At 54.7% G+C, this 27,324-nt stretch overlaps 4 protein-coding genes across 19 annotated transcripts in view; 1 reads left to right on the forward strand and 3 right to left on the reverse strand.

Moving 5' to 3' along the window:
• HNRNPM (heterogeneous nuclear ribonucleoprotein M) overlaps positions 1 to 1,317 on the forward strand; it is a 37,686-nt gene extending 36,369 nt beyond the window's left edge. For 6 of the 12 annotated variants that reach the window (XM_011383293.2, XM_011383297.2, XM_023524935.1 and 3 more), the window contains one exon: positions 891 to 1,313. In XM_011383293.2, the coding sequence (XP_011381595.1) occupies positions 891 to 1,054 (164 nt within the window). In that variant the 3' untranslated portion in view covers positions 1,055 to 1,313. Of the gene's footprint in view, positions 1 to 890 lie in introns of all 12 variants that reach the window. The other 6 variants (XM_011383292.2, XM_011383298.2, XM_011383296.2 and 3 more) reach the window with 2 other exon arrangements.
• Positions 1,200 to 9,970, reverse strand: PRAM1 (PML-RARA regulated adaptor molecule 1). The gene is made up of 12 exons (XM_023524923.1): positions 9,953 to 9,970; positions 9,456 to 9,620; positions 7,746 to 8,058; positions 6,432 to 7,667; positions 6,280 to 6,346; positions 6,116 to 6,192; positions 3,523 to 3,577; positions 3,298 to 3,406; positions 2,978 to 3,140; positions 2,860 to 2,893; positions 2,735 to 2,769; positions 1,200 to 2,595 (listed from the first exon to the last, which is right to left on the reverse strand). Exons 1-12 carry the CDS (start codon positions 9,968 to 9,970, stop codon positions 2,558 to 2,560), a joined length of 2,310 nt encoding a protein of 769 aa, XP_023380691.1. The 3' UTR covers positions 1,200 to 2,557.
• ZNF414 (zinc finger protein 414) lies at positions 9,616 to 17,556 on the reverse strand. 5 transcript variants are annotated; one of them, XM_023524938.1, is made up of 8 exons: positions 17,395 to 17,553; positions 16,358 to 16,670; positions 15,923 to 16,030; positions 15,717 to 15,822; positions 14,863 to 15,233; positions 14,733 to 14,783; positions 14,132 to 14,305; positions 9,616 to 10,600 (listed from the first exon to the last, which is right to left on the reverse strand). In XM_023524938.1, exons 1-8 carry the CDS (start codon positions 17,395 to 17,397, stop codon positions 10,575 to 10,577), a joined length of 1,152 nt encoding a protein of 383 aa, XP_023380706.1. In that variant the 5' UTR covers positions 17,398 to 17,553; the 3' UTR covers positions 9,616 to 10,574. The 5 variants fall into 5 exon arrangements, with proteins under 5 accessions (XP_023380706.1, XP_011381607.1, XP_023380705.1 ...); XM_011383305.2 differs by lacking the exon at positions 9,616 to 10,600 and adding an exon at positions 13,856 to 14,038 and having other exon boundaries at positions 14,863 to 15,206; positions 17,395 to 17,547; XM_023524937.1 differs by lacking the exon at positions 9,616 to 10,600 and adding an exon at positions 13,859 to 14,038.
• A 2,548-nt stretch (positions 17,557 to 20,104) lies between these two features.
• MYO1F (myosin IF) overlaps positions 20,105 to 27,324 on the reverse strand; it is a 33,802-nt gene continuing 26,582 nt past the window's right edge. The window contains exons 17-25 of the mRNA XM_023524924.1: positions 24,799 to 25,108; positions 24,536 to 24,705; positions 23,684 to 23,829; positions 23,172 to 23,318; positions 22,829 to 22,977; positions 22,284 to 22,367; positions 21,509 to 21,704; positions 21,248 to 21,417; positions 20,105 to 20,556 (exon numbers count right to left, since the gene is read on the reverse strand). Coding sequence (XP_023380692.1) covers positions 20,480 to 20,556; positions 21,248 to 21,417; positions 21,509 to 21,704; positions 22,284 to 22,367; positions 22,829 to 22,977; positions 23,172 to 23,318; positions 23,684 to 23,829; positions 24,536 to 24,705; positions 24,799 to 25,108 — 1,449 coding nt within the window. The 3' untranslated portion in view covers positions 20,105 to 20,479. The remainder of the gene's footprint in view (positions 20,557 to 21,247; positions 21,418 to 21,508; positions 21,705 to 22,283; positions 22,368 to 22,828; positions 22,978 to 23,171; positions 23,319 to 23,683; positions 23,830 to 24,535; positions 24,706 to 24,798; positions 25,109 to 27,324) is intronic.

The raw sequence follows: 27,324 nt of genomic DNA on the forward strand, positions 1-27,324 counted from the left end.
GTCGGATTGGAGCATGCAGCTCTCCGTGCCTCAGATGCCTGGAGGTGCCCCTAGGCTGACAAGAGAAAGTCCAAACTCATAAGCCCCTGTAGGACTTAGTCCCTCCTGTTTCGTCTCCCTCCTGTCTCTGAACCCTGAGTTGCTAGTGTTGTTCTCCAGAAGCCCCAGAAGTGCTCTTTTGAGAGCTGTTGTCAGCAAGTCTTGATCTGGTGAACTTAAGCTATTTCAGAACTTCCCCATGAGAAGCCCTCCGGGATGTTGACCCTCCCTCAGAGTTAATGACTAGACTCGTGGGCTGCTAGCATTGGCTGCATTGTCCGGTCCTTGGCAGTCAGTGAAGTGGAGCCCTGTGTTTCTAGGACTCTTCTCCTGTGCACTTGTTTCCATGGCACTTGACACATACATGGATGCTTAATTGGTGCTTGAATGAATATGTGAAACCCACTTGCTAATTATTACATAGCTTATATTGGACAGTGCAGAAGTGCCCATTGTACTGGTCGTGACCTTGTAAAAGCGGCAGTGTGGTGTATTGAAAATGAAGCCTCTAAAATCTGAATATAAAGTTGGCTTCATGTGTGCCCCCCACTTTTGAAAAAAAAAACTCTTGACTATAAAGGCATACATTTGAAGCTGCCAGGAAGGCTTATCATGGGGCCTGTCAGATTGTTGTCCCAATGGCAGAAGAATGGCAATGGGGCTGAGGGCTGTCGTAGCTGGGTCCCGGCCGCTGTGTTCTGAGCGTTCATGTGCCAGGCCCAGGGGCCACTCTCCCTTTTGACTCTCCAACCGAAATTCAACAGGTGATCTGGACTGAGTGGAGCCCAGACTGAGGCTAAGCTCTGGTTTGCCTGATGAGTTGTGGTCTCTTCTTCCCTCCCTGTGCCCAGGCCACGTGCTGTATGCCGACATCAAGATGGAGAATGGGAAGTCCAAGGGGTGCGGTGTGGTTAAGTTTGAGTCTCCAGAGGTGGCTGAGAGAGCCTGCCGGATGATGAATGGGATGAAGCTGAGTGGCCGAGAGATTGATGTTCGAATCGATAGAAATGCTTAAGCAGTTGCCTTTTTTAAACATCGATACCAGACCTCTGAATTTGTATTTTTTCTTGTTAACCATTTTAATTTGTTGGCTGGATGTATAAAGATGTTTAAAAAATTCGGTTGCTTTTTGGGGTAATTTGAATTACTTTTTTAATGACTGGGGTTCCATTTGACTGTTTGCATTGAGATTGCAATGTGCGCAATTTTTTTTGTAGTTGTGGCATCTTGTTGACATCGAATATGACTTTGATAATAAATACCAGTTCCTGAAAGCTGCCTGCTTTTGTGTGTGTGTGTGTGTGCGTGCACGCGCTCATTGTTGGGCCATTACTCGAGGTTTGGATTTACTCAGTCTTTTCTCTACCTTTGGAGCTGTGACCACCAGGGATCTCATCTCCTTTCTTGCTGGTTGGTCAACCCTGCCATGTTAGGAAAACTCATTATGAAAACTGAATCTTGAGTGGATTTTAATGCTCTTTTGCTGGTAATGGAGTACTGGGCTGTCAGCTGTCACAAAAGCTGTCCTGTCTCCCTCCTGTGTAATTTCTGTGAGAGGTGCAGACACTGCATCAGGCTCATTTGCAGTTCAGCTTTTGTTTTGGTCCGCTCCAAGTGCTATAACAATAATACCATTAAGCCGGGTGGTTTATAAACAACAGAAATTGATTTCTCACAGTTCTGGAGCCTAGAAAGTCCAAGATCAAGATGCAGATTCAGTGCCCTGGGTCGTAGACAGTGCTGTCTGGCTGTAAGCTCACTTGGTGGGAATGACCCTAATTCCATTCTCAGGGCTCTGCCCTTATGACCTAATCACCTCTCAAATTGAGCATTAGGTTTTCAATATAGGAATTTTGGCAGGGGGATACAAATATTCAGTCCATAGCAGCATTGCTTTGCTAAAACAGACCCAGCAAGATGTGGGTTTCTAACCGTATTTAGTCCTGTAAAGGTTCAGGCTGAACTGGTTCCCTGGGCTCTATGAAAACTGGGTCACTCCCCCTCCACCACCACCAAAATGTGACCTCATACATAGGTCCACTTAAGCTAGACAGCTGTTTGCAGCCTGTAGGGAGAAACAGCTGCTGCTTTGTTCTGTCTGCATGTGGAAGGTTGCAGAATGGGACGTGTCTTGCCCATCTCCCTCTCCACTGTGGCCAACAGCTGACGGGGGTCCAATCAAGGGACTCCCACTTTGAAGTCTAGCAAGACATCAGTTCCCTTGCTACCTTCTCCTTGCCACACTTCTCCTTCCTGGCCTTTATCCTTCAGGAGTGAGTCCATGAAGGAGGGGGTTGACCCCATAGGTCCCTGAGTGTTTGATCATGGCTCCACTGTGTGTGCCAGTCAGTAGGGAAAGGAAAGACAGGAAGCAGGGATGGCTTTGAAAGGGGGCTTTATGTAGTCCACGTACGTAGTCAGACCTGACCCTTGGCAGTTCTGCAACCTCCAAGCTGGGATCCAGGGCTAGTGGGTGGCTGGGCCGGCATGTTGTCCGAGGTCCCCACACCTTTGTGCCTTACTGTCCCCGGGGGAATGCTTGGTTCTCCAGAGGATCTGCAGAGGAATAGTGACTTCCAGTGGATCCCTCTCCCCATAAGCAGATAACTGAGCAGCCCCCAGGGAAGTGGGGTGGGGGCTTATCCCCTCCCGAGGCACTGTGATGCCTTCCAACCCATCCAGAATTTCTACGTACCCCAGAAGCCAACGTCGTCATACACTTCTGTTTCCCTGATGGAGAGCACAGATGGATCAGCAAGGGTCATCCTGGCCTATCGACTGCCCCCCTTCCCTAACCCCCTGCATCAGGGCATTACTCACAGGGGCAACAACGCTGTTCTAGGCACGTAGCCATCTACGAAGAGAGTGGGAATGGGTGAGTCTTGGCTCGGTGGTGTGAGCCCTGTCTCCCCAGGGTTACCCGGTCCGGCTCACTCACACTTGCCCTTGGTGTCCCTGCACAGCATCTCTTCCTTGTTGGTGAACTCGATCACCTCCAGGATCTCCCCACGCCGGATCCCCAGGTACTTGCCACCCCCACGACGCGTCTTGGCATTGGGGTCAATCATCATCCTCGTCTGAATCACAATCTCCCCCTCAAACTAGGGAGGTATATGTTAGAGCTTTGGCTTGTGCTGACACCCTCCCCCCCCTTGCCCAGGAGCCCCAGCTTCTTCCTGAGGATGGAATTCATGGGGCCTTGGTCAATTAGGCTGAGCCCAGCCCTCCTAGGGCTCTGGCTTAGCCTGGTGTCCACACCTTGAACTTCTTCCGGAACTCCCTCTCAGCTTTCTCTGCCTTCCGGATCTGCTTCAGCACCTTCGGGTCCGTGGGCAGCAACGGCTGTGGCTGGAGGACCTTCTCCTTCCTGAGCCCCCCAGTGAATTGGATACTCGTGAGCAAGATGTATTCCTCAGCGGTCCCCTTCTACTTCCCTTCCAGAGCTCAGCCCCTCCTTGTCCCACCCCCCTTGCCCTGTGTTACCTGAGCTCAGAGTCTTGTGATTTTCTAGGTGATTGCTGGGTGGGTGGCACTTCATCTAGGGGCAGTCAAAACACAACTTAGGGCGGAGATTGTTGGCTCAGCCTCTCTTGGCCCTGGTGGCTTGATCTTGAGTGAGCTTTCCTTGTGGCAGTTCTTAAGATATCCTCTCATTCTGGCCAGGCCCCTTCCCAACCCCTACTGTGCCCACCTGCCCATCCTCTCCCCAGGCCTTTGTCCTTGGTTGTGAGTTGTACTGGATTGCCTCTCATTTTCTTAACTTGTGACACACGCGAGGCATGGCAGAAATATTCACGTTAATTCAACCCTCACAACAACCTTACTCATGACAGGCAGGCAGTACTGTCATTCTCAACTTGCTGATGAGATAAAGGCTCTGAGGGATAAAGTGATCTGCTCAAGGTCACCCAGCTGGTAAGCGGGTAGAGAGGCAGGATTTATTTGCACACTTTTGAGGCTACTTTATATCTGGCACTAGAGCAGGTTGAATTCTGGGAATTAAAGAGATTTGGGTCAAAAATGAGGCAAAAGCATATCCTGGAGGCAAACTAAGTCGGCCTCTGAGAAGGGGCTCATTGGGTGGGGTTCTTGGACTGGCCTGGCTCATGGTGAGGCTGGACTGTAAGGGATGTCTCCCAGGGTGAGGCTGACTTTACTGGCAAGTGGCCAGCCTTCCAGGTAGGCGCCTGCTTGCCGAAGGGTTGGGTTATCGCTAGAGCCTCATGAACAGGTGAGTGAAGCCTCCAGAACCTGAAGCCCCCAGCTTTTCGTTGTCCTCTCTGAATAACTCCAAGTGTCTTGACATTTTGGGCCAGCAGTCCCTCCCATCAGGCAGCCCACTGAGGGGTATTTGTGTGGTAGTATACTCTCACCCTTCAGACACTGAATGTGCCTCTAGCCTCAGCCTGGTGCTCAGATGATGGTGCCATCCATGGTCCCACCCAGAATATTCCTTCAGCAGCTTCTTCCTCTCCCAGAGGCTGCCCAGTGCGGAGATGGTCACTCAGCTGGGAGGAGTTTTGATGTCGGCACCCCAGAGCCCCTATAAACCCACCACAGCACAGAGCACACACTTCGTGGGCACTGTGTTACGGGGCGGACCTGGTGCACCTATGGCCCAAGATTCCTGGCAGTGTGACCTTGAGCTAGCTCCACAGGGGAAGGCAGGCTCCTGTGGGTGGCCTGCTCAGATGCTGGGAAAGAGCTGGCCCCAGCCCCCAGCTGCTACTGCTCCAAGTGAAGTGGAGAGTGGGAGGATAGACTTGAAAAGGACAAAGCCGCCTTTGGGACAATCTGTACTAATAGCCCCACACTGTCTCAAGAAGGGGGAGATCCAGGGATGATCGTATTCGATGGGAATCTTGAAGGATTCGGTGTAGGGGCAGTGAGCAGAGGTGGAGATGTTCCTGGTCTGTATGGGGTTAGGGGAGAGGAAGAGGGGTTGGACTGTGCCTGCAAGGCTGCTGGGAAGTAGTAGAATGGCCAGAGGCATTCTACTACATCCAGGTCCCAAACAGTGCCCCTCCCAGAGCAGAGCCACAGAGCCTCACTGGAGCGGAAGCAGGAAGGCCCCTGCCAGGAAGCTCTGTGCTAACTTGGAGGGCTGTTGCAAACAGCCCCTGGGGAAAGCTCAGAAGCGGCCACAGAGGCAGCAGGCCAGGTGGGGGCTGCTGATGGGGAGGATGAGGTAGCATCCTGAAGATACATAACCCTGATGGAAGGTTCCCCTGCAGGAGGCCCTTTCAAACCAGGGCAGGGACACAGCCTGGGAGCAGAGGACCCGGGCTCCTCTGTATTGGCTGTGTGAGCTGGGGCAAGTCACTTCTTGGGTCTTCAATTTTGCACATCTGTACAGTGGTCATGACATTGCCTTGGGAGGTATAGGGCAGTGTAGACTCAGTGACACACATTTAAAGTGCTTCCATGGAAGTTTGTGAGGTTGGTGAAGGCATTAACCGCGGAGCTGGGTTGGAGGTGTGGGCTTGCTAAGCCAGCATCATGCCCTCCCAGAGCAGAGACTTGGAAAAGAAAGAGAAGGGTCCTTTGGAACTCCAGAGTGGAGAGAGAGAGAGGCCAGAGCCACACCCTGTGTCCAGCCTCTCTTTGAGTTCCAGGTCCAAGTCCTCAGGTACCTCCAACACAACAAACAGGTCTATGAGGGAACCTGACACTTTTGTCTCTGACTCAGGTGGCTCCACTACTATATCCAGGCTCAAGTCAAGGCTCCATACTTGGGCCTCATCCAAGTCAAGCTCACTTACTCCCTCTCACCCCTGCTTAATATACCGCCAAGTTGTCTTGCCACTTTTTACCTGATCCTTCCACTGTCACCACCCTGAGCTGCAGCCCTGGCCTGGCTACCCAAGCTCACTGGCTATTGGCATCTATGCTGCCCTTCCTCACACTGCTCCGCCCACCACGAGCTGCTATGATATTTCTGAAAAGCCCCTCCTACCCTCTGCTTGCTCCATGCTGTCAGAGAATTGGATTGGTGCTTGGCCTCACACCAGCAGCATGGCAAAAAATGCCCTAGCAACAGATGTGTCCCAGGTGCCTGGACCCACCACCAACAAACCTCTGCCCCTGGGGCTGGATCTGGAATCGTCTGTGGGCTCCACTTCATCATACAGCTCGTAGATCTCATCCGGGTCCCTGCAGGGATACTTGAGATGAGGGCCTCTTTCAGCCTCATGACCTGCTTCATAACCTGCTCCTACATCCACTACTCCCCACACTCACTGTGGGATGGCCTTAGGCTGTTGGGTCTGGAAGTGGATTCCAGCAGAAGAGTGGGTCCTCTGCAGAGCTGTGGAGAGACAGGAGCGGGAGGGAGGCAGGCATGGCCAGCGAGCCCCTAGCCCGTCCTTTCAGCCTGGGCTGCCCTGACCCACCTGTGGCTGCTGCTGAGGGTCTCTGAAAGCTCTGGACGTCCCTGAGGCCCGGGGGCAGCGGGGGTTTGGCTGGAGGGGGTCCCAGGCTGCTGACAGAAGGCAGAGGCCTCCGCCGGGGTGGGCGACCAGGTTTGAGGCCCAGCCTTGACCCTCCACTGTGGGTGAGCGCTCCTGACCGCTGTTGCCTGACTCCAAACCCTGGGCTAAGCAGGAACCTGGGGCCGGAGCTCGCAATGGCTGTGGGCAGTGAGCTCTCTGAAAGAGAGCCAGGTAGCGGAGGCTTTCTAGAGAGATTCCCAAAAAACTCCGTCTGCCCGGGCTTTTTGGGCAGAGCACTGGGCTCTGGCTGTGAGAACTTGCGGGGGTGCCCCTGGCCCTCGGGCCTTGTAAACCTCCTGGGGATCAGGCTGACCTCGGGCTCTGAGGATGTCCTGGGGATGCTGCCCAGCTCAGGCTGGGGGAGTTTCTTAGAGAGTGCTTTGAATTCGGACTGCCTTGGCCTCTTGGGAAACACGCAGACTTCAGGCTCTGAAGACGTCCTAGTGAGGTCACCAAACTCAGGCTGCAAGGGCTTCTTGGGGAGGTCATTTGGCTGAGGCAGTGGGAGCCTTTTTGGAAAGGCACTGAAGTTGGGCTGTGAGGCGTCGGGGTGGGGCTCACTGGGCTCAGGCTTCCAGGGCGGCATCTGAGGGACTTCGCTGAACTCGGGCTGTGGCAGGGACTTCTTAGGGAGGCCAGTGACCTGGGGCTGCTGAGGCTTTTTGGGGAGCTCACTGAACTCAGGCTGTGGGGGCTTCTTTGGAAAGGTATTGAACTCAGGCTGCAAGGGCTTCGGGGTGGCTTCATTGGTCTCAGGCTGCCAGAACTTCCTAGGGAATGCACTGAGTTTGGGTTCTGCTGGGGGCCTGGTGGGGTTGCTGAGCTCAGGCTGCAGGGGCTTCTGGGCAAGTGCACTGGGCTCCGGCTGTAAGGCCTTCTGAGGGGCCTCATTGACCTCAGGCTGCAGGGGCTTCCTGGGGAATGAAGTGGCTTCGAGGTGTGGGAACTTCTTGGAGAGTTCACTGAATTCAGGTTTGGAGGGCTTCTTGGGCAGATCAGTGAACTCGGGCTGCGGGGGTTTCTTGGGGAGGTCAGCGAACTCGGGCTGTGAGGGCTTCTTGGGCACTGCACCGAACTCGGGCTGCGGGGGTTTCTTGGGGAGGTCAGTGAACTCGGGCTGCGGGGGCTTCCTGGGCACTGCACCGAACTCAAGCTGCGGGGGCTTCTTGGGGAGGTCAGCGAACTCGGGCTGTGAGGGCTTCTTGGGCACTGCACCGAACTCGGGCTGCGGCGGCTTCTTGGGGAGGTCAGTGAACTCGGGCTGTGGGGGCTTCCTGGGCACTGCACTGAACTCAAGCTGCGGGGGCTTCTTGGGGAGGTCAGTGAACTCGGGCTGTGAGGGCTTCCTTGGCACTGCACCGAACTCGGGCTGCGGGGGTTTCTTGGAGTGTTCACTTAGCTCAGGCTGCGGAAACTTCTTGAGGAGTTTCTTGAACTCAGGCTTTGGGGATTTTAAGGGGAGCTCGCTGGTCTCCGGCTGAGAGGCCTGGAACTTTGCTTGAAGGCTCCGGAAGTCCTGATGGCTCCCCTAGGGGACACAGAGCCAGTCAGGCAGGGACTGGTACACACAGGGGTGGTGGAGAGATGGACGTTGGGACACAAGGACATTGTCACAGACACATTGCCACTTTCCTCTTGTTCTTTAACCACCTCTTCCCCCATGCCCCCAGTCCCTTCTGTTCTAATTGCAAAATACATCCGGCATTTAACCACCTCTCACAGAAGTGCTGTCTACAGTGCTGTCATCCGCCAGAGGCACTGTCCAGTTGCCTCCTCCCTGACTCCTGCCCACCCTCCATCTCTGGTTAGTGTCCTCAGAGCAGCTGGAGGAAACCTGTTAACCTTGAATCCCCAACCGGCACTATTTTTCTCTTAGTACCCACCACCATGTATTATATTTATTTCATGTATATTTTTAAATGTGTGAGCAGTGACTTTGCTCATTTGTTGCTATCCTCCCAATGCCCAGCACACAGTAGGTACTCAGTAAATATTTGTTGAAATAAACAACATAGAGGGCACAAAGTCAGGTGTATACTCAGCTGCATCCAGTCTGATTCACATAGATGGATGCAGAGACACCTGACCTGGTGGCAAATGTGGCACAGGGTCTCTCACAGTCTCAGATGCCCCAGCTGATGGTCAGGGACACAGTCAACAATGGCCATGAGGACTGGCAGGCATGCCTCGTGAAACGGGCACGGTCAGATGCATATGCCATGTATAGTACATGAAGTTTGTCCCGGGTGCTGTGGGGACCACCCTGTACCATCATTCAGACACAGGCAGATGCACAAAGTAGGCTGGGCCTGCTCTGATGACAAATTCTCCAGAAGCCCCCAAGCCTGGCTTCACCTGGGGGAGATGGGGGAGGGAGGGGAAGGGCAGAACTACATGGCCTCTCCTGCCCGTAGCTCACTTTCCTATCCAGAGAATGTGAGAAAAGGCTGCAATTCCTGCCTGGGGTCTGAATATGCCTCTGAAAGCCACCCTCTACCCATGGGTGACCCGTGGGGTTAAAAGGTCATGCCTGGGGGGGACTGGCAGAGGTGGGAGCAGGCAGCAGGTGAATGACCTACTTTGTCATCCATAGGAAGCCCCTGTGCTCACCCTGGCCGTCTGTTACCAGTTGCTGTTCATGCTGACCTGGGGCGAAGGGAGTTGTCTGAGGCCTCTTATCTTTCCCCCTTATAGTCGCAGCCTAAGCCAGGGACCTAGGCAGGCCCCTTGGAGCTCGACTGTCCCAGAGCTGTGTCCTGGCTGCTTCTCACCTCTGGGCTTTTGTGTCGGTCATTCCCATTTCCCAGATGGCTTTCCTGGCCCCTTCTGCCGCTCCACTCTTAGAATATGCCCCCCAATTTCCACCTGTGGCACCCCTTGCCTCTAGCCAGTGGGGACTCTCCCAGGGCTCGGGGATTCACTCACCATGGCTGCAGGCGGATGATGGGCCACAGGGTGAGTGGGACCTGAGCTGGGGCTGCTGCCTTCAGGAAGTGACTGTGGCTTCTGCTCCACAGGCCCCACTGGTTGGGGAGGGCAGAGGAGGAAGGAAGAGGGGGGAACGGCCTGGCCCCAGGTTTGTCTCCAGATCTAGCCGTCCACTTCTTGAGTTCCTGACCTGCCAGCTAGTCTCCCCGCTTTGTGCATTGCAGGTCAGTGCATTCACAATGTAGTCACTAGTTTCTGGGCTCTCTGCTGTCCCCCTTCATTCCTACCACATGATCTGCTAACCTCTGGGCTCCAAGGAGCACATGGTGCCAAACCCTGAGGACCTCCTACCAACAGAGGCAGGCCAAGGCCAACTGCAGCCGGGGCCTCCTTGGGAGGGGCGTTCTCAGTGGGGAAGGGGAACGGTCTGCTCTTGGCAGGAGACCCAAGACTCTGCTGAGCGTGATAGGTGAGGCCTTTTTGCTGCTCCTTACCTCACTTGCCTTCCTCATTTCAACATTTCACTGTGGTCCGACTCTGGGCAGTACTTCCCTTTTGCAGGGGCAGATGTCATGTGGGGCCGTGGATGGCTGTAGCTGAGCAGATGGCCCACTGGGATGGCAGATTTGAGGGTGGGCAGGTAGGCAGTATCCAAGGCTTTGGCCCCTAAGGACACCCCAGGTTCCCATTGGACAGAGGGTGGGAGGAAAATCGAGACAGCTGGGAGGTCAGAGAAGAGGGTGTGAAGGTAGTGGGCAAGACCAGCGCTGTTAGGACGTGAGGCTCAGCCAGATAAGGTCCCTGGGAGGTCAGTGACCTCAGTGCACAGAGGGAGGGGAACCCAGTAGGAGAGTGCAGAGCCCTGATTCTCAGTTTAGCCATGCCCTGGGGTTGCCTGAGGCGTTTACGAGGAGGCGGTCCCAGAAATTCTGACTTAGTTGCTATGGGGTGTGGCCTGAACCTGGGGGTGTCTTAGACACTTGTGGGGCAATTTTAAGGTACAGCTAAGCTGAGAAGTACTGGTGCCCATCAGTCCCCCTCAGTCCCTGTTTTAAGGTGCAGGGTCTGCCTCCGGTCCGTGGTAGGATTCAGGTGCTGCAACATCCCAGGTGATGCTCATACTGCTGGTCCGAGGGTCACACCTGAAGTAGTAAGGACATAGAAGTTCCAGAAAGATCCAGGTGAGACAGGGAAGGAAGCTCTTGTCTTGAGCTCTTTTTGCCTGCCCTGCCACGAAGTCCACAGGCAGCACAATCGGAAGTGACTGCCTGTTGATGTGTCTGCTTTAAGAGTACAGCCTGAGGATTCTGGAGCCTCTGTGCCTGTGCTTCCTGTCCCTGCACAGACAAACATGGATCCTGAGTCACATTTCCAGACAGGGTCTCGGAAGGCCAGGGATGATGAGGTCTGGGTCCTCTCTGGGTCTCTGGCACTAGACAGCACAGGCTGGTCATAGGCTGGCTGACTCAGTATTTGGTGAGGGAATAAAAGAACAAGGGCTGATTGGCTGAGAGCATACAGTCGGCGCTCAATCAAGGTAAGCTAAAGGACTGAATGACAACTAGTGACTCCCCAGGCTCTGGGCAGGCCACTTGGTGTGGACACCCCTAGCCTGGAACTTGGAGTTTAAAGGGTTCCTCCCTGGTGGAACCCCTGCCAGCATGGAGGGTCGTGTGCTCCCTGTTCCCCTTTGTGTGTTGGCACCATCCTGGAGGCTCCCCGCTGGGGCCTCGCTGAGTGGCCTTGAACATGGACAGAGGGCTGTACTTGGAGCTGTGAACCAGAAGCGGGGAGAACTGAGCACTGGCCAGAGTCTGACTTGGTGCCTTGAGGGTGTGTGTGGGGGTTTGTTGGGGCAAGTGTCTGGAAATGTGTGGGCTAGGGAGGGGGGCCAAAGCTGAGAGCTGCAGCTGGCGCACACCTGGTCCCTGTGCGCAGTAGCCAGAGGCAGTGCACCCGACTGCCCTAATCCAGGGGGATGGGGTGGGGGGACGGTGGCCCGGGCAGCCACATGAAGCACCGGGAGGACTGAGCATGTGGGTGGCTGATCCTGGAGCCATAGAGTGTGCAGAGGAGTTGGGAGCCCGGGATGGGCATGCTCGGGCTGTGGCATCCTTCACCTCCTGTCTCCCAGTTCTGGGTGGGGGTAACCCAGCAGGCATATGCCAGTATCAGAACTGGTGCTGGATAACTGCCGGGCGGTGGACAGGCACCTGGCCAGCCACACATGGAATGAAGCCTCCTGGAGTGGCTCAGTCTCTTCAATGAGAACCTGCAGTCTCTGGCCCGCCTGCCCGCGTTGGGACAGCTGCTCAAGGTGGGTGCCTGCCAGGATGTGCAGGCCCCTCTCATTCTCCCTCAGACTGACACTCCTGGGCACTCTGCTGTGCAGGCTGGGGCCCTAAGAGGACTCAGCTTTCAGGCATCCTGAAGTCGGGGTGGGGGTGGTTTGTACCTTGGCCAGAGGGAGGACAGGGGCTGTGGGTACCTAGAAGGGACACCGGGAGCAGTAATGATTCCCAGGCGAGAAGACAAAAGTGGGATATGAATTGGCAGGAGGGAGGAAGGAGGTAGTTTTTGGAGTGGGCAGGATCCCCAGGCCAGGTGACTTAGCTCCCTAGGCCTCAGCGCAGAGCTTCAGCTGACTCCAGGGCAGTGGAGGCTGTGGACCCCTTATTCTCCTGGGAGGGGTGGCTGCATCTACATGGGTCATAGGGTGGAGGTGGGAGTGTACCTGGACCAAGATGTTGGCCCTGGGTCTCTGAAAGGTCCTGACAGACTGGGAAATGTCATGGCCTGGATTTGGGGGTGGCTGAGGGACCCTGGTACCCTGGAGATTGGTTGGGGACGTGGGGGAAGGGGACCATTAAACCCTGCCCCTGGAGATGCAGGAATGCCTGAGACTAGGGCCTGATTTCCCAGGACATTTAGGGGCCTTGGAAGTGTGAGAAAAGGGGAAAGAGCCCTTGGGGCCCAGCTGCCTGGGTTTTCTCATGGGTACTAACTGTGCTTAGCTTCCAGGGTGGTATGGAATCAGAGTGGTTTGGAACTAGTCCTGGCTAGAGTCCGGGCTGTCAGCTTACCCTCATAGTTTCGCTTTATCTGTAAAACAGGCCACTAGAAGCTGTTACAACTCCTCCCCAGGTCCTTGAGAAGGTCCAGGAAGCCATGGCTTGGTGACCGGAGGGATATGAATCACTTCCAAACATTGCTTAAACCCCATCCCTCTCCCCCCAGTCCTTTGAATCCTTATGAGGACTCCAGGGCTGATCATCATGACATCCATTTGAAGGACTAGGAAAGTGAGATGCAGGAGGGCTGAGTCTTCCCCAGGGTCACACAGTCATGATTCCAAGCCTTCTGGCTGAAGAGGGTAGCTCGGGGGGCCCTAGAGCCCCATTCCCATCTGGTCCCACAGCTGGTGCTGAATAATAACCACCTAAGCAGGGGCCTGGAGGTGCTAGCTCAGGTGCATTCTCACAGGATGTCTGTGTGGCCTTGGGTGGTGGTGGGGAGATTTAAATGGGGCCTTGTGGGCTATGAGAACAGGATCTTCATCCATATAGTTGTGTGGAGGCACTGAAAGGTACTAGGTGGGGGGGGGGGCAGGGCACAATCAGAAGAGACCCCTATTTCCAGGAGTGTTCAGAGTGGAAGAGCAAGACGGGATTGCTTTGAGTGCCCCAGGAAGGAGAGAGGGTTGAGGCCTGGGCTAGAGGACCATGGGGCTGGAAGAGCGCAAGATACAGAAGGTAAACCCAGCCTGAGGGGTGGCTACCAACAACACATGGGATTTCCATACCCAGGCCTGGCCTGCTCGGTTCTGAAAGCAGGGCTGAGACAGCAGTGTGACTTCCCATGAAGGAAGGGAAGAGGACCAGGATAGGGGAGTGGTAAGGAGGAAAGAAGCCCAGGCTATCCAGGGCTGACCTTGACCCACGCTCTTCCTCAGAGCTAGGGCAGGGGGAGAAACGAGGACAAGGACGAGGCCTGAGTCTCAGCCTGCCACAGACTGCCCAGCTCTGGGGACCTTGCATTACCTTCTGAGAGGGCTGCCCCACAACCCTGTGACCTCCCTGTGAGTCAGCACTGGCCTCAGCACCTGGGAGACTCCAGCTGGGCCAGTCGCAGCATTTTCTCAGCACCAGCCTCCAAGCCTGTGGTCCCCACTGATTCCTGGGACTTATAAAAAAGTAAAACTGGGAAATTCCATCCCATCTAGCTTCTGGAAGTGGCAGGACAGGACAGTGGGCACTGGTGGTACTGAGCTGGAGACCTGTTCCCAGTGTTGAGGTGACGGAAGGAGAACAGTGACAGCTCCCTCCCAGTGGTAAGTGCCCAGGACTGCTTAGACCAGCCCACTGCATATCAGAGGGCAAGGGACCAAGACACAGCACAGGCCAGTTCATCGCGCCTTTTTTATTGTCCCCAGCCCCATCCATCTCAGGCCCCCCTAAAATTACAAAACTACCCACACCTCACAGCCCACCCCCTAAGCGGCGGGGTTCAGAGCGGCGAGAAAACTGGACACTCCCCCTCTGACAGCAGCGGCGACACCTTGGGTGCAAGCAGTGCCGGGTCTGGGTGGGGCAGAGGAAGGGGCGCCTGAGCCTTGGCCCTGCCCTTCGCCTCAGGGCCCCTGCCTTTCCCACCCGCGCGCTCCCAGGCCTTACCCGCCGGCGCGTCGGAACGCGGCAGCCCGGGCGCCGGGGCCGCGGGGGCGACGGGGCGGTGATCCTCCAGGTGCAGGGTCATGGCGGGCCGCGAGGCCGTGGAGAAGGCGCACTGCATGCACGAGTAGCGGCCGCGCGTGTGCTCCCACACGATGCGGCTCGAGACCGCGTGCCCTGCGGGCAGGCGGGACCCCGTCAGTCCCCGGCCCCAGCCCGGAGGACCGGTCCACCCTCGAGGACGGTGGACATGGGCGAGGGCGGCTTGGACCTTTCCCCACCTCCCGATCAGCTCCTGGACACCGAGGGTCTGGTCTGGCTGATTCGTTTTCCCTGGGTGTGCTCCCCCCTGAATTGGAGGCACTGAACTTGACTTTTCCGTGTCCCCCACTCCCATCCTCGGAACCACCGTAGGGAGAACTCGTGAACTGGGTGCGAGCTTTACACGGAAACGCCGGCGCAGATGAAGGCGCGAGGGCCGGTAATTTTTAAGGCAAAATCCTGTATTTGGGGCTGGCACTGCTGCCTCCCAGTATCTCTTGGGCCCGGCAGGGCGCAGGACAGCAACCCCCTCCATCCCGCCCTGGTGGTCACCTGCACGCACCTGAGGGCGCGTCGGAGCCGCCCTGGGGTCTTCGCGGGCTGCCGCCCGCACCTGCAGTAAATACGCGGGTTAAGGTCAGAAATCGTAACGAGCCTAGCCCACCCTCTGGCGGCTCTGCCACCACACTCACCTTGGCTCTTTTTCCAGACTGCGGCGCTGGAGGCAGGCGGCCCGGGCGCGGCGGCCAGGAAGGGGCGCAGGCGTGGGGGGCTTAGGCCAAAGGGCGCGGGGTTCAAGTAGGGCAGGAAGGGCCCGGTGGGGGTAGGGGCGGGGGTCGTGTAGGGCTCGAGCAGCGGGAACGACAGGCCCGGCGCCGACGCGGGGTCGGACTCCGGGGGGCGCTCGGGCGCGGGTGGCTCCTTGTCGAGGGCAGGGGGTGGCGGCTGGGCTGGGCTCTGCGCATGCTCGGCGCAAACATGCAGATGCTTGAAGAGCGAGCGGTGCGTGCGGAAGCGCAGGAGGCAGTTCTCACACCTGGGGGCGGGCACAGGGCTGGGTCTCCTGGGGGACCAGGGAGGGGCCTATCTGATGCCACTTGGCGACCTGCCCCGCGAGCGTGGTAAGGAAGCCCGGGCCCAAATCACAGATTCCCCACCTGGGGGGAGGAGCTTGCCCTAAGCGCCCCCCCTACTGTGGCCGCGACCCTTCCGGACCCGTCCGGGTCGGAGCCCTGGGAAAACGAGGAAGAAGTCTCAATTTTGACTTAGGTGGTCGGCTTTCCTTTAGGGAGGTATGAATTGGGCGGAACCACACCCACGTAAGCCCCACCCCTTCCGCGTCTCTGGGACTCGCTCCAGCTACGTCTCTTCTTGGGCAGGTAAGGGCTGGACTTGCCCCAGGCCACTCCCACTTCCAGACCCAACCCCCGACTAGGAAGGGGAGAGGCCTGGACCCTAGGTACTGGCTATTACACGAGAGGTGAGCAGAGCTGCCTGAAGCCGGGTCACCGAGTACCAGAGGAGGTTGGGATGGTCAGAGTCTCACTTGAAATAGCGATTGGGTTTGTAGTGCAGCTTGCTGTGTGCCACCAGTTCCTGCATGCTGGGGAAGGTCTCAGTGCAGCTCAGGGAGGAACAGCGAAACAGCTTGCCTGGCAAGGCAGGGTTGGAGGGCAAAGGAGTGCAGTAGGGTGACCAAGGTCAGCCTACCTCCCACCCTAACCTGCCTCCCACCACCTACCCTGGCCCTACCTTCCAGAGACTGTGTGGGTGGGCAGTGGGTACGGAGATGCTGTGCCAGGTCTCGAACACTGGGGAAACTGAGGCAGCAGCCAGGGCTGGAGCAGGGTATCTGCTTTCCTGTAGGATGCACACAGCTGGGTCACCTGTACCTTCCCCACCCACACTGTCCACGGCTCTGTCCCAGAGGCATAAACGAGGCTGGGATTATCCTATGATTTCCTACTGGGGCCTTTACCCTCTGCCTCCTCTATCAGACTGGGCTGCCAAGTGGCAGGAGACGAATTGGCTGGCTTATCATTGTAGCCACAGCCTGGCACACAGTAAACTCGTGCTCAGTAAACAGTAATTCCTTCTAGATAAGCCTCAAGTCTGGAGAGACTCTGCACTCCTCACTGCTATTGTTCCGGGGCCTGTGACCCCACAGAAGGCCCCATCACAGGTCACCTGGTAGTGGGCGTCGTCTGGGAAGCCGCAGATCCTCGCTGGTCCCGGAGACTGTGCTGGTCGGGCCAAGGCTGGTTCCAGGGCCAGGCTGGACACCATCTGGGACTGGGGAGGCACCCTGCTGGGTCCCTCCAAGCCCTTCTCGGTCCCACACTGGGGGGGTGGCTGCCCGGTCAGGGCCTGGCTCCTCCCCCATGGAGAAGGAGGTGGCTGCAGCAGCCACAACCGGGGACAAGACTTCCTTATCAGCCTCACTGGAGCTGGGCTCTGCAGTGGCCGGCATGTCCGGGCTGGGCCCTGAGGGTTCCTTCTCCTGGTAGAAGAAAGGTAGGGAGAACCCTTCTGGTCCCAGGTTCTGCTAGGGCCAGCCAGAGGAACCCTTCCCACCCCGCCAAGACCATTGGGCATTCCTGAAGTAGCGAATGCCCCAGAGATATCACCCAGTCGGCCCCCATCCTAAAGAGTCACCATCAAGAGAGGGCAGGAGATGAGGGCGGATTGTGCTCCTGCCTCTGTCTCCATTCCCAGGCTAGGAGCTGGGCGTGTCCCGAATGCAGAAGAGGCCGTCTGTCAGGAATAGCTCCAGTGAATGGAGCATCTCCTCCTCCCAACCTGGGAAGGTGGGAGGCCCCTTATGCGACAGGGTCGTGGCCTACAGGGGGTGGGCAGGATAAAGGTTATGAAGGCGGGGATTTGAACAGGGCGTGGCTAGAAAGATTCTGGAGAGGCCAGAAGTGGGCGAGTGGATTGTTTGAGAACGGAGATATGTATTACTGCCGGGCTTAAGCCGTGCAAGCAAACTTGGAGGTGCTAGGGCCGCGGATGGATAAGGGTCAGGGGCGGAGTCCCAGCCCTGTGGGCGTGGCCTAGTCGAAGCAGGGCCCAGAAGTAGGGGGTTGGGCGCTCGCCGAATGACAGCTAGTGGCGGCGAGTGCCCGGATGTGGGGGCGGGGCCGACCAGAGGGTGTGTGTGTGCGCGACAGGGCCGCTCCCCGCCAGTCCCCGCTGGCTGGCCGCACCCACGCCGTCACGCTCACCATCCTCGGCCTGGCTCAGCCTCTTGTTCCCGCGGCTCGGGCGGCTTTAGCTGAGGCTGCGGCGACTCCCTGGGCAGCTGTGAGCTCGCGCTCACGTCGGCGCCATTTTCCGCCTCCCCACTCTCGCGAGAAGTGGGGCGAGCCCTGCGTACCGCGTTCCGCGAGGGGGCGGGGCCTGAGATCCTCCTGGACAACAGAACAAATCCCGGGGGCGGAGTTGCAAACCCAGCGCAGTCGTAGGGTCGACCTTTAATAGAGTCTGTGCTGAAATCCGGGATTAAAATGTTTCCTGGCCTATGTTTTCGTCTGCAAAATGGGCATCTTCATCCCCTTCTATCCTGTCACCAGCCCTCGAAAGGCGATAAACAGTGGTTCTACTTTTTGAAGAGGTCGTGTTGAGTGGGCAGCCTTTTTAGAAGGAAATTGACAGTAGTCGTCAAAATTTTCAGTGCACTTAGTTCTGAAGTTGGAGTGGGTCCGTTGTGATAGCCAAAGGCGGAAAGCGAGCTAACTGTCCATCTGGAGAGATGTGTTTCCAGGATGGCGCACTGGGTGTACCAGTGTGGAATGAGTCACCTGTCCAACATATTGTGTGCTAGGTTCTGGGGAACCAGAGATGAACAGTACAAACATCTGTGACCTCAGAGGCTGCTCAAATAATAAAACGGGGAAACACAACAACAAATGTAGAAAAGAGTACGAGATTATATTAAAAATAAATAAACAGAAGGACATGATACTGCTGGGTCAGGGAAGCCTCTCTGTGAGGTGACTTCTGAGCTATTGCTTGACAGGAAAAGAGTGAGCCAATGGAAGGTCATGAGGCTAGAGCATTCTGGAAAGGGTGGATAACTAATGCAATTGTTCTGAGGTGGAGAGGAACGTGTCTTTTTCAAGGTCGGTCATACAGGGCCTTGTGAACCGTGGAGAGAGGAGTGTCATTCTAGACATTAATGAATTTTAAGCAGGGAGAGGTACACCATCTGATCCCTGGCTTTCATTTGGGAGATGGGCTATTGGGGGACGAAGTGAACATTTGATCTCAGATCTCCATAATATATTATTTAACCATTCAAGAGGTATTCATTGAGTTCTAGGCAAGTGTAGACTTTATGTGTAATGTATTTCCATCTGTGCACATAAGGTGCACCTTATGTGTTTTTTTTTTTGTACCTATGTGCTTTTACATGCAGAGAATACCATTAAGAGACATTAAAAATTGGGGAGACAGATTTTTGAGTGAAGAAGAGACAGATTTCACACTTCTGTGCAGTTTTAATTAAAAAACCTTTGGTTATCTTTAATACAGTTAAAAAGTCGTAAAAACAGATCATTTTGATGGAGGGTGGAGAGGTGTGTGTGTGCAGGAGAGGTTGGTGCAATATAGGGAAGGATGGGGTGAGGCCTCAGAAAGGATAGGGACCCAAAGAACGGAGAGGAGGGGGCAGACTTGAGACATTTTGTAAGAGTCAACAGGATGTGGGGCTGAGTGGGTGGGGCAAAAGTGACTGAGGTTTGCAGATGCTGTAACCTAAATGTGAGAAGTTATTCGAATATGTCAAACCCACTCCCTTCTTCATAGTGAGTAACCCGCCCAAACCTCATCTATCCATCCTATCCAGAAGGCCCTACTTCCTGCATGTGTGATGCTCGCCATGGTAGTTTTATCCCCAAGTGCCAGGAGCTAGGGTGGGGTAGCCTGCAGGGTGAGTTTGAGGGCTGAGGAGATGGAAGCCCTGATTTCCTCTTCAGCACAAGGAAATGCCCAGCTGATGAGGTCAGTGGTTCATGTCGGTCGTCCTCCCTGCCCTCTCCCATCTTTATATCTAAGTCTTACAGCGAGTGATGCACACAATGATGGTTGGGCAGCAGAGTGAGAAAATCACAGATGGGAACCGGGGACATTCAAGGGACTGGGTAAATGCTTTTGTATGACAACTAATAAAAAGGTTGCTGAGACTCAGTTGCAACCTTGGTTTTTTTTTTTTTTTGCCAGCTACTCTCAGCTTCCCCAGGTAGGTGCAGAAGAGAGAGGGTGCGGATCCTGCAGAAAGCTCTGCTGGACAGTCAGCCCCTGTCCCTTCTCTGGTTCAGTTTGACCCCTCTAGTCTCTCAGACTGGCTTACTCTTTGAGGGGCTGAGCAGAGAGGGGGGATCCATCTGGAAAGCTAGGATCCTTAGGCTCTGACCATAGTAGGACTCCCAGACAGTTTCTGCAGCACCTGCATGGAATTCTCAAAGGCTCAGACTCCAGCATGGGTTTGGAGACAATTTGGGAAACCACTAGCCAGGCTGACCCCTTGACCTGTGACCATAAGTGCAGAAAGCCAGGGCCCTCAAATGTCAGAACCAGTCCTGACCCCAGGTGAGTGAGGGCTAAGAATGCACAGACATGAGGTGGGGGACAGGGGCCAGAGGTGTCTCAGGATGGATTGTGGGGGGCCATGCGGGACCTGCCTCCTTCCTCAGGGTCCAGTTGGGTCCCAGATGGGTTTGGGGGCTGCAGCTTCAGATCTGATAGGACCCACCAGACCATTTTCTATAGGAAAGCTGGCATGCAGCTTCTGGAAGTTGGCAAGTGAGACAAACTCAAGCTTTTTAAGGCTCGGCTCTGTGGAATCTTGGGTAAGTGACTCAAACTCTGACTCTTTATTTTTCCACCTGTAAAATGGGGCATTTGCTGCTCCTACATCACAAGGTTCTGAGAAGGTTGATACTTCGACCCAGCAAACATTTATTGCTTCAGTAAAGAGAGAAGGAGGGAGGTCATGCTTGTCAAGGCCCCCCAACTATGCCCCACCCTTTGCTGACAGGACATGCCTCATTTTGTACTCATAAGGCAGCTGGGAGGTAGGCTCTGCTGTTAGCCCTGTGTAAAACAAAAGGAAGGTGGTGTGACATGGGACAGTCCAGGGCTCAGGGGTGGCTGCAGGTGACTCCCAGACCCACCCAGGGCCTGGGCTGGGCTAGGCTGGAGGCCACCAGACTACACCTTCTGGCCAATGCAGCCAAGGGAAACGAGACCCCTGCTGGCCGGGCCTGGCTCCCTAGAAGGTAGGAGGATAGAATTTTGGGCCCCCCCCACTCAGATCTTCTCCACGTAGTTTCCTGGGAAGAGGCCCTCCTGGCCATGCAGCCGGCCTTTCCACCAGCCCGAGGAATCTATGGGAGAGAAGAGAGTGTGAGGTGGCACCCAGGCCACCCCGGAGAAAACCTTCAAGCTGGCTCAGTGTCTGTTTTATGCATTTCCACTGGTCTGGCATAAGGCAGAGGCTTAAAAGAGAGTGATGGAAGGAAGGGAGGGAGGGAGGGACACACACATGGTTTTTCCTTGTCACTGGCTCACTGTTATTTTCTAGACTACTCTCTTGCATTCTTCCTTCATCCATGATCTGCTTCAGGCCCCTCCCTGCAATACCCATAGTGGTCCCAGGGACGACTTCAATGGGGCTCCCCTACTCACCTGCAGAGGGTGCTGTTGAGTTCAAGGCCCCTCTGGGGCAGCCCCAGGGACTAAGGTAAAGAAGGTGGCTTCCGCCATCCAGATATGGCCCATATCCTACTCACAAGAGGTCTCTAAGATTCTGCTATTAGCGCTATGTTTGACAGGTGACAAAAATGAGGCCAGGATATTAGATGTGATTCAGTGAGGCCAGGCTCCTAGGTGGCTTAGGAGGCAACTCCAGACCCAAGCCCTCTAGCCTGTGCAGCCACTGGCTCAGAAGAGGCTATTTCTATTGGAGCCTGAAAACTAGCTGGCTACTTCTGTCATCCCATGGGAAGATATGCGGTAATGGGGGGCTGCCTGGTATCAGGGTTCTGACTTCTCCCACTTCTGTCCCAGCACGCGCACCTTCCATGAGGATCTCTATGACCTCATTCACGTTGAAGCTCAGCTCATCCACATCTTGTCCCACATACTGGTACAGTGCCCGGCACCGTGGGCCATGTGTCCGTGGCTGGGGCTTGGGTCGGCCCACACCAGGCACTGGCCGCTGCCCAATGCTGCGCTTCCTCTGCATCCTGTGGGCACAGGGAGGGAGGCGCTCATCACAGCCCTAGATACTTCCTCACAGCTCCCCATCTCCTAGGGCTGCCCTCCCACCCCACCTACCCAGCCACTCCTTGATCTGGCACATTGAGGAATTCTGTGTTATGCTCCGAGGGGGGCCGTGCCCGAGGGCGTCTGCTGGCCCTCAGGGCTGAAGATGGAGGGCCTCGGGGAGGCCGCTGGGAGCCCCCTCCAGATGTGATCTCCAGGGGCAGAAGGCCCCCTCTAGCAGAGGGGGGCACCCCGTTGCGGTCCAGACCTGTGGTTGGAGCAAGGATGGAGGCATTTATCATGGTGATGCTAGGAGTATTTGGGGAGGACTTGACTAAAAGTTCCCAGTCTGAGGGAGGAGGCAGCCACACTCTCAATCCAGTATGGTGACTAGACCAGAAGGAGGGACCCAGGGGCCAGGAGGGATCAGAGAGAGGTTCTGCAGGAGCAGTCTTTCCCCCAACCCCATTCTGTAGGAACGCTTTTGTGGATGGGTCTTAGAGGAAGAATAGGAGCTCAAGTGGAGTGGGAATTTTGGAGACAGGCAGAGCAAACAGCCCCAGCAAAGGCCTGGAGGTTTTGACAAATTTGGCAAGTTGGGAAAATGTGATGTAGCTTGCCTGACAGGAGTGTAAGATGGGAGAGAAGAGGTCAGTGGTTAGCTGGGGTCGGATTCTGAAGGGCTTTGAATACCAAACTAAGTTTAGCTGTTACTCTGTGGGAGATCGGGAGTTACGGAGAGTTCTGGTCAACTCTAATTATTAGACTGTTTGATAGGTGGACTGGCTTAGGTCATGGAGCCCACAAGAGGCAAGAGAAGACACTTAGTGGGGGGTCATCTCCTCACCTCTGGGGGGCGCAGGGGCTGCCCGGGAAGGTGCCTGGGCCGACCTTCGAGGTTTACCCTGGGCCATTCCTTTCCGTGTAGGCTCTGTAAAGGAAAATGGAAAAGATACAGGATTTGAGTGGTGGCCAGACCAGACCAGGCTCTTGGCCCTGCCCATATGTCCAGTCCACTCCTCCCCAGGCCCCGCCCCCTCAGGCTCACTGGCTCAGTCCTGATTGGTCCCGCCCCTCTGGGACCCGCCCCTCATTTCCTGGGCTCGTCCACTCCGTGACTTGCGTCCTCACCCCCACCCCGGCCCCCCTATTTATCGGCTAGCTCTCGGGCTTCTTCTCTGGCCACGCCCCTCCACGTTGCTCGCCCAGTCACTGGTCACTTCGCTGGCCCTACCCTCTCCATGGCTACCTCTTTTGTCTCTCTCTAGACACGCCCCTTCACAGCCCTCACCCACTTTCGGCCAGCATCACTGGCTCCGCCCCTTCAACATTGATTGGTCCCCTCGCTGGCCCGCCTCTTTGGCACCACCCCCTGGTTCTGCGCGGACTCACTGGAACTTTTGGGCAGCCCATCACCCACGCTGACCGTGAGGGCCCGGCTGCTAGCCTTAAGTAGCGCCACGTCGCCGGAGCCCCGGGAGAAAGTGACGCTGCGGGTGCCACCTCCGCCCCAGCCCTCCTTCTTCACCCGGAACTGTAGTCTGTGGAGAGAAGAGAAAGCTTTTGGGGCGCTCGCCTCCCAAGCGGAGATGCGTGTTACCTCCCCATCCTATCCTTGCTAGGCCGGGCACTGGTGGATGGCAGGGCAGAGGGGAATTTCGGCGGGACTGTGGGGTGGGGAGAGGGTGCTATGCCTAGACCAATTCGAGGATGGTGGTGGTGAGGGGAGGCGTACGTGTCGCTGAAGGTGAGGGGCAAGGGCCTCCGTGCTGCCTCCTCAAAGCGCTTGCACAGGAGGCTGACAAACTCAGTCTTAAAGATGCTCTCCAGAAAGCTGTCCGTTGTGTCTTCTTGGAGGATGAAGAAGTCGTCCTGCCGCGTACTGGGGGCGGGAGGAAAGGCAGTTGAGAGTGGCAAGACTGACACGTGAGATGCAACAAGGGAAGGTCAGGTAAGGGGCAAGCGAAGAGTTACACGGGACGGGGGAACCGGGAAAAGTGGAGCTGGGGAAGATGGTAATACAGAAGGGCCAGGTGAAGAGTCGGATGAGGGGACAAGTGCTGTTGGCAAATAAGGATCGTGAGTGTGAGGGCGGGTGAAGGTGACAGGTAGGGCTAAGAGAGGGTTACAGATATAGCGGCAAGTAAGAATGTCAGAGTTACAGATGGGGTAACAGTATGAAGAGAACTGTGGTTGACAAGGGGGAAGGCAAGGGTGACTGTGGGGCAGGTGAGTGCCTGGACTCACCTGAGGGAGACTCCTCTCAGGGCCTGGAGCTCCACCTTCTTCTTGAGGACCTCACGCACTTGGCCCTTCTCGGGTCCCTTCTTCACCTTTTCTCGCCCAATCACATACACACACTTGGGCGTCAGGATCAAGTCCCTCTTGATGGGCTATGAGGATGCAGTACCAGAGAGGCTGATGGCAGGAGCCCTGGGCATGGGCAGCCTGGTCCTAGGGGATCAACCCCAGGCAGAGGGGTGGTGCTGGCAGGTCAGGTGAAGGACAGGTGAGGGTATCCCTCCACGCAAAGGTATATGAGTAGTTACATTATATAATAGGTTAAAGAAGAGTCTATTGGATAGAAGGGTGTCTGGGGCAGGGAACAGGTACAGGATAGATGAAGGTAGACCTGCTGGACATGGGTGCCCAGGCCAGATGAGCACAGGTGTATCTAGGCCAGGTGAAGGTGTGTCTAACTGACAGGTCTATCTAGACTTGGTGAGGGTATACCTACCTAATGGATAGGTGTGTGCAGGATAAATGAGGGTGGCCCTGTGGTCAATGCTTCTGGGTGAGATGAATGTGTAATTGTGGACAGATGTGTCTGGCCAGGTGAAGATGCATCTGATAGACAAGTATGCCTGGGCTACATAAGGTCATATTTGATGGACAGATATATCTATGTTAGTGGAGCGTATACCTGTGGGCAGGTGTGCCCCAGCCAGGCGAGTGTGTACCTGTGATGAGGCAGGTGTATCTAGAATAGGTGAATATATACCTGTGGACAGATGTATCTGGGCCAGGTGAGGGTGTACCTCTGGGTGGGGTGCCAGGCTGAGGCCAGGGTCCTAGACGTACCCACTTGCTAGTGCCTACCTTGAAGCGGCGGTCGTACTTGGTGACTGAGTCGGCAAAGTCCACGCGTTCCCTCTTGCCCAGGAACTGACGCAGCTCTGGCCGCTCCTCCAGCCCCAGGTAGTCCCCGACAAAGTTCCGATTGATGCTATTCCGTCTCCGCTCCTTCTTGTTCAGCAGGATGTTGGAAGCTGTGGGGCCACAGGGTGGGAGGCAGAGGTCGTGGCCTGGCTCTTCCAGGTCCATTTGTCTCCACCCTGAGCCTCCCACCTACTGCCTCTCACCTTCTTCCCGCATCTCCTCATACTTCCGTACTGCCACGTGGCGCCGCCAGGCCTTCTGGATGGTACGGGCAAAGCCATCGAACTTGCGCTCTCGCATTTCCTCCAGAAGGAAGAGCTGGGCAAGAGAAAGGGGTGGTGGGTCCTGGCATCTCCCCAGGGCCACAGTCTCCGGTTTCCCACTAGCCCACCCCACCCACATGCTCTTGCTCACGGGCACCTGCACACATGCTGTCACACTACGGTCAAAAATTTCTTCCTCCAAATGACAGGACCCATGATTTTCTCCCAGTATGTGACACAGGTCCTGCATCAATTATAACTGTGGGTTGTCTTGCAGGGTTTGAATCTCAGCTCTGCCTCTTACTAGCTTTGAGGTCTTGCCAGAAATGGTATAACATCACGGTTTCTCACACTTAATTAAGCTACGACATGCCTTTCATGTGAGATGCACTCCAATTTCAGAGATGTTAGAAATGTGAATCAATGTGCATTTTAGAAAACCAATAAGATACTGTAAATATGAACCTCTGATATACAGGGCTGTGATGTGACTGGCAACCGTGCGGTTGTGTAGTATACAACCCACACAGCTAGATGTGGTGGTCCTGGAAAGGAAGCTTTTGCAGAAATCAGACTTTTGAGTTTTAAGAGTCTTGATCCAGAGAAGGCTTAGGGAATAAACTATGTCAGACTAAGACAGTCGAAATGCCACGGAAGATGTCCGTTTATTTGGAATAATAATAGGTGAACATATCAAGGAGAAGAACCCACTGAATATGAAACGTTATACATGTACAGTAATAAAAACAATGGGTGCTGGTCAAAGACTAGAACAACCCATTGGAAAAGGACAGGTGGCTGGGAAACATCCGAATTCAAACAGCAATTTAGTGATAAAAGGGACAGCATTGTCAGTTATCGAAGATGGGAGATATTATTGAAAATAAAACTGGGCTTTATTTAGAAAAATAACCCTTTACTCGGATTTCTCAAATACGCAAATACCACATCACTGCTCAAAGCCTGGCTGCCCATTTTGCTGACCAATATGGTGGACATCTCCCAGAAACCCCAGGGTTTCTTGCACGGACTAAAAGAATTCTGCAGATACTTGGTTCAAATGCACTTTAAAAATATATCTTGAAGGGCTTTTAAAGCTTTGGGTTTCAGCATTGTAGTTTCATAGGTTGCAGGGATCGTGTGGTTTACATATGTATTCTTTTGTTTCTCTGACACTCGATGGTTGGTGTGTGTGAAGTATGTCTGAGTAATGCCTGCTATAGTGTATCTGGAGGGCCTGTAAGTGCATTCTGTGGTTTGCTGAGGGGGGCAGGTATGAATAAAGGGAGACCAGCCTGCAGAACTGAGAGTGAGCCACTCAATCAGGAACCCTCTCCCCCTTAGCTGTTCAGGACAAATGGGATTTCTGCCCAGTGAAGAGGATTCGTTTTCAGTTTGGGAAATGGACCTTCCTATCTGTAGAATTTGAAATGCTATCTCCTTCATGCTGCAGAGGGTGAGGGGAGGTGTGTTTAAGGTGGGTGAGACAGGACCAAAATCTGAGCTTATCCTGGGGGACTGGGTTGAATAAGTCCCCCCCCACCCCCGCTCCACACCACCACCACCCAATTCATGTCTATCCGGAACCTGTGAATGTGATCTCATTAGGAAAGTGGGTCTTTGCAGCTATAACACGTTAAAATGGGTTAACACTGGAGTAGGGTGGGCTCTAAATCCAATATACCTGGTATCCTTATAAGAAGGAAATTGGGACCCAGACACACAACAGAGAAGACCCTGTGGTGACAGAGGCAGAGACTACAATGACGCAGCTATAAATGGATGGCTGGCAACCACCAGGAAAGGCAAGGAAGGATTCTTTCCTGGATTCATGCCCTCAGAGGGAGGATGGCCCTGTGACACCTTGATTTCAGATTTCTAACCTCCAGAAACGTGAGAAAATAAATTTCTGTTGGGTTAAGCCATCCATTTTGTGGTACTTTGTTACAGCAGCCACAGGAAACTAACATACCTGGGATAATGAGCAGTGGAGGCCAACAGGTGTATAACACATTCAAAGTGTATAACACATTCAAGGATATTTACAAGAATTAATCCAACTGAGAATCATCTCAACGTAAGTGCATTTGTGGTTGAGAAAGGCTGCAACTTCATTAGGTTCATTTAATCCCTTGATCAATTTTTGATACAGCGTAGTTAAACTTTTTATGTTTTTTTTTCTATTTTCATTTTACTAAAATTATCCTCATCAGAATCCCCTTTTCCTGAGTAAATATTGTCTTTTTTCCTTATAAAAATGTCCCGCCAAACTTTTACCTTAGTGAATTTTATTATTTCCAGCCAAATTCATCTTCCCTACCTCGAAATGTGTTGACTGCAATTTTTGTCAAAATTTGATTTTACCTCCTATAGTCTTAGCCAGAAATAGCTTTATTTTGTCTGTTTTTTTTTTCCAGTGTCAATTTTTATCTATTTCTTTCAGAGTCAGATTATACAGCCTGTCAG

This window comes from Pteropus vampyrus, unplaced genomic scaffold (genome assembly GCF_000151845.1).
Source record: "Pteropus vampyrus isolate Shadow unplaced genomic scaffold, Pvam_2.0 Scaffold510, whole genome shotgun sequence".
Taxonomy (NCBI): Eukaryota; Metazoa; Chordata; class Mammalia; order Chiroptera; family Pteropodidae; genus Pteropus; species Pteropus vampyrus.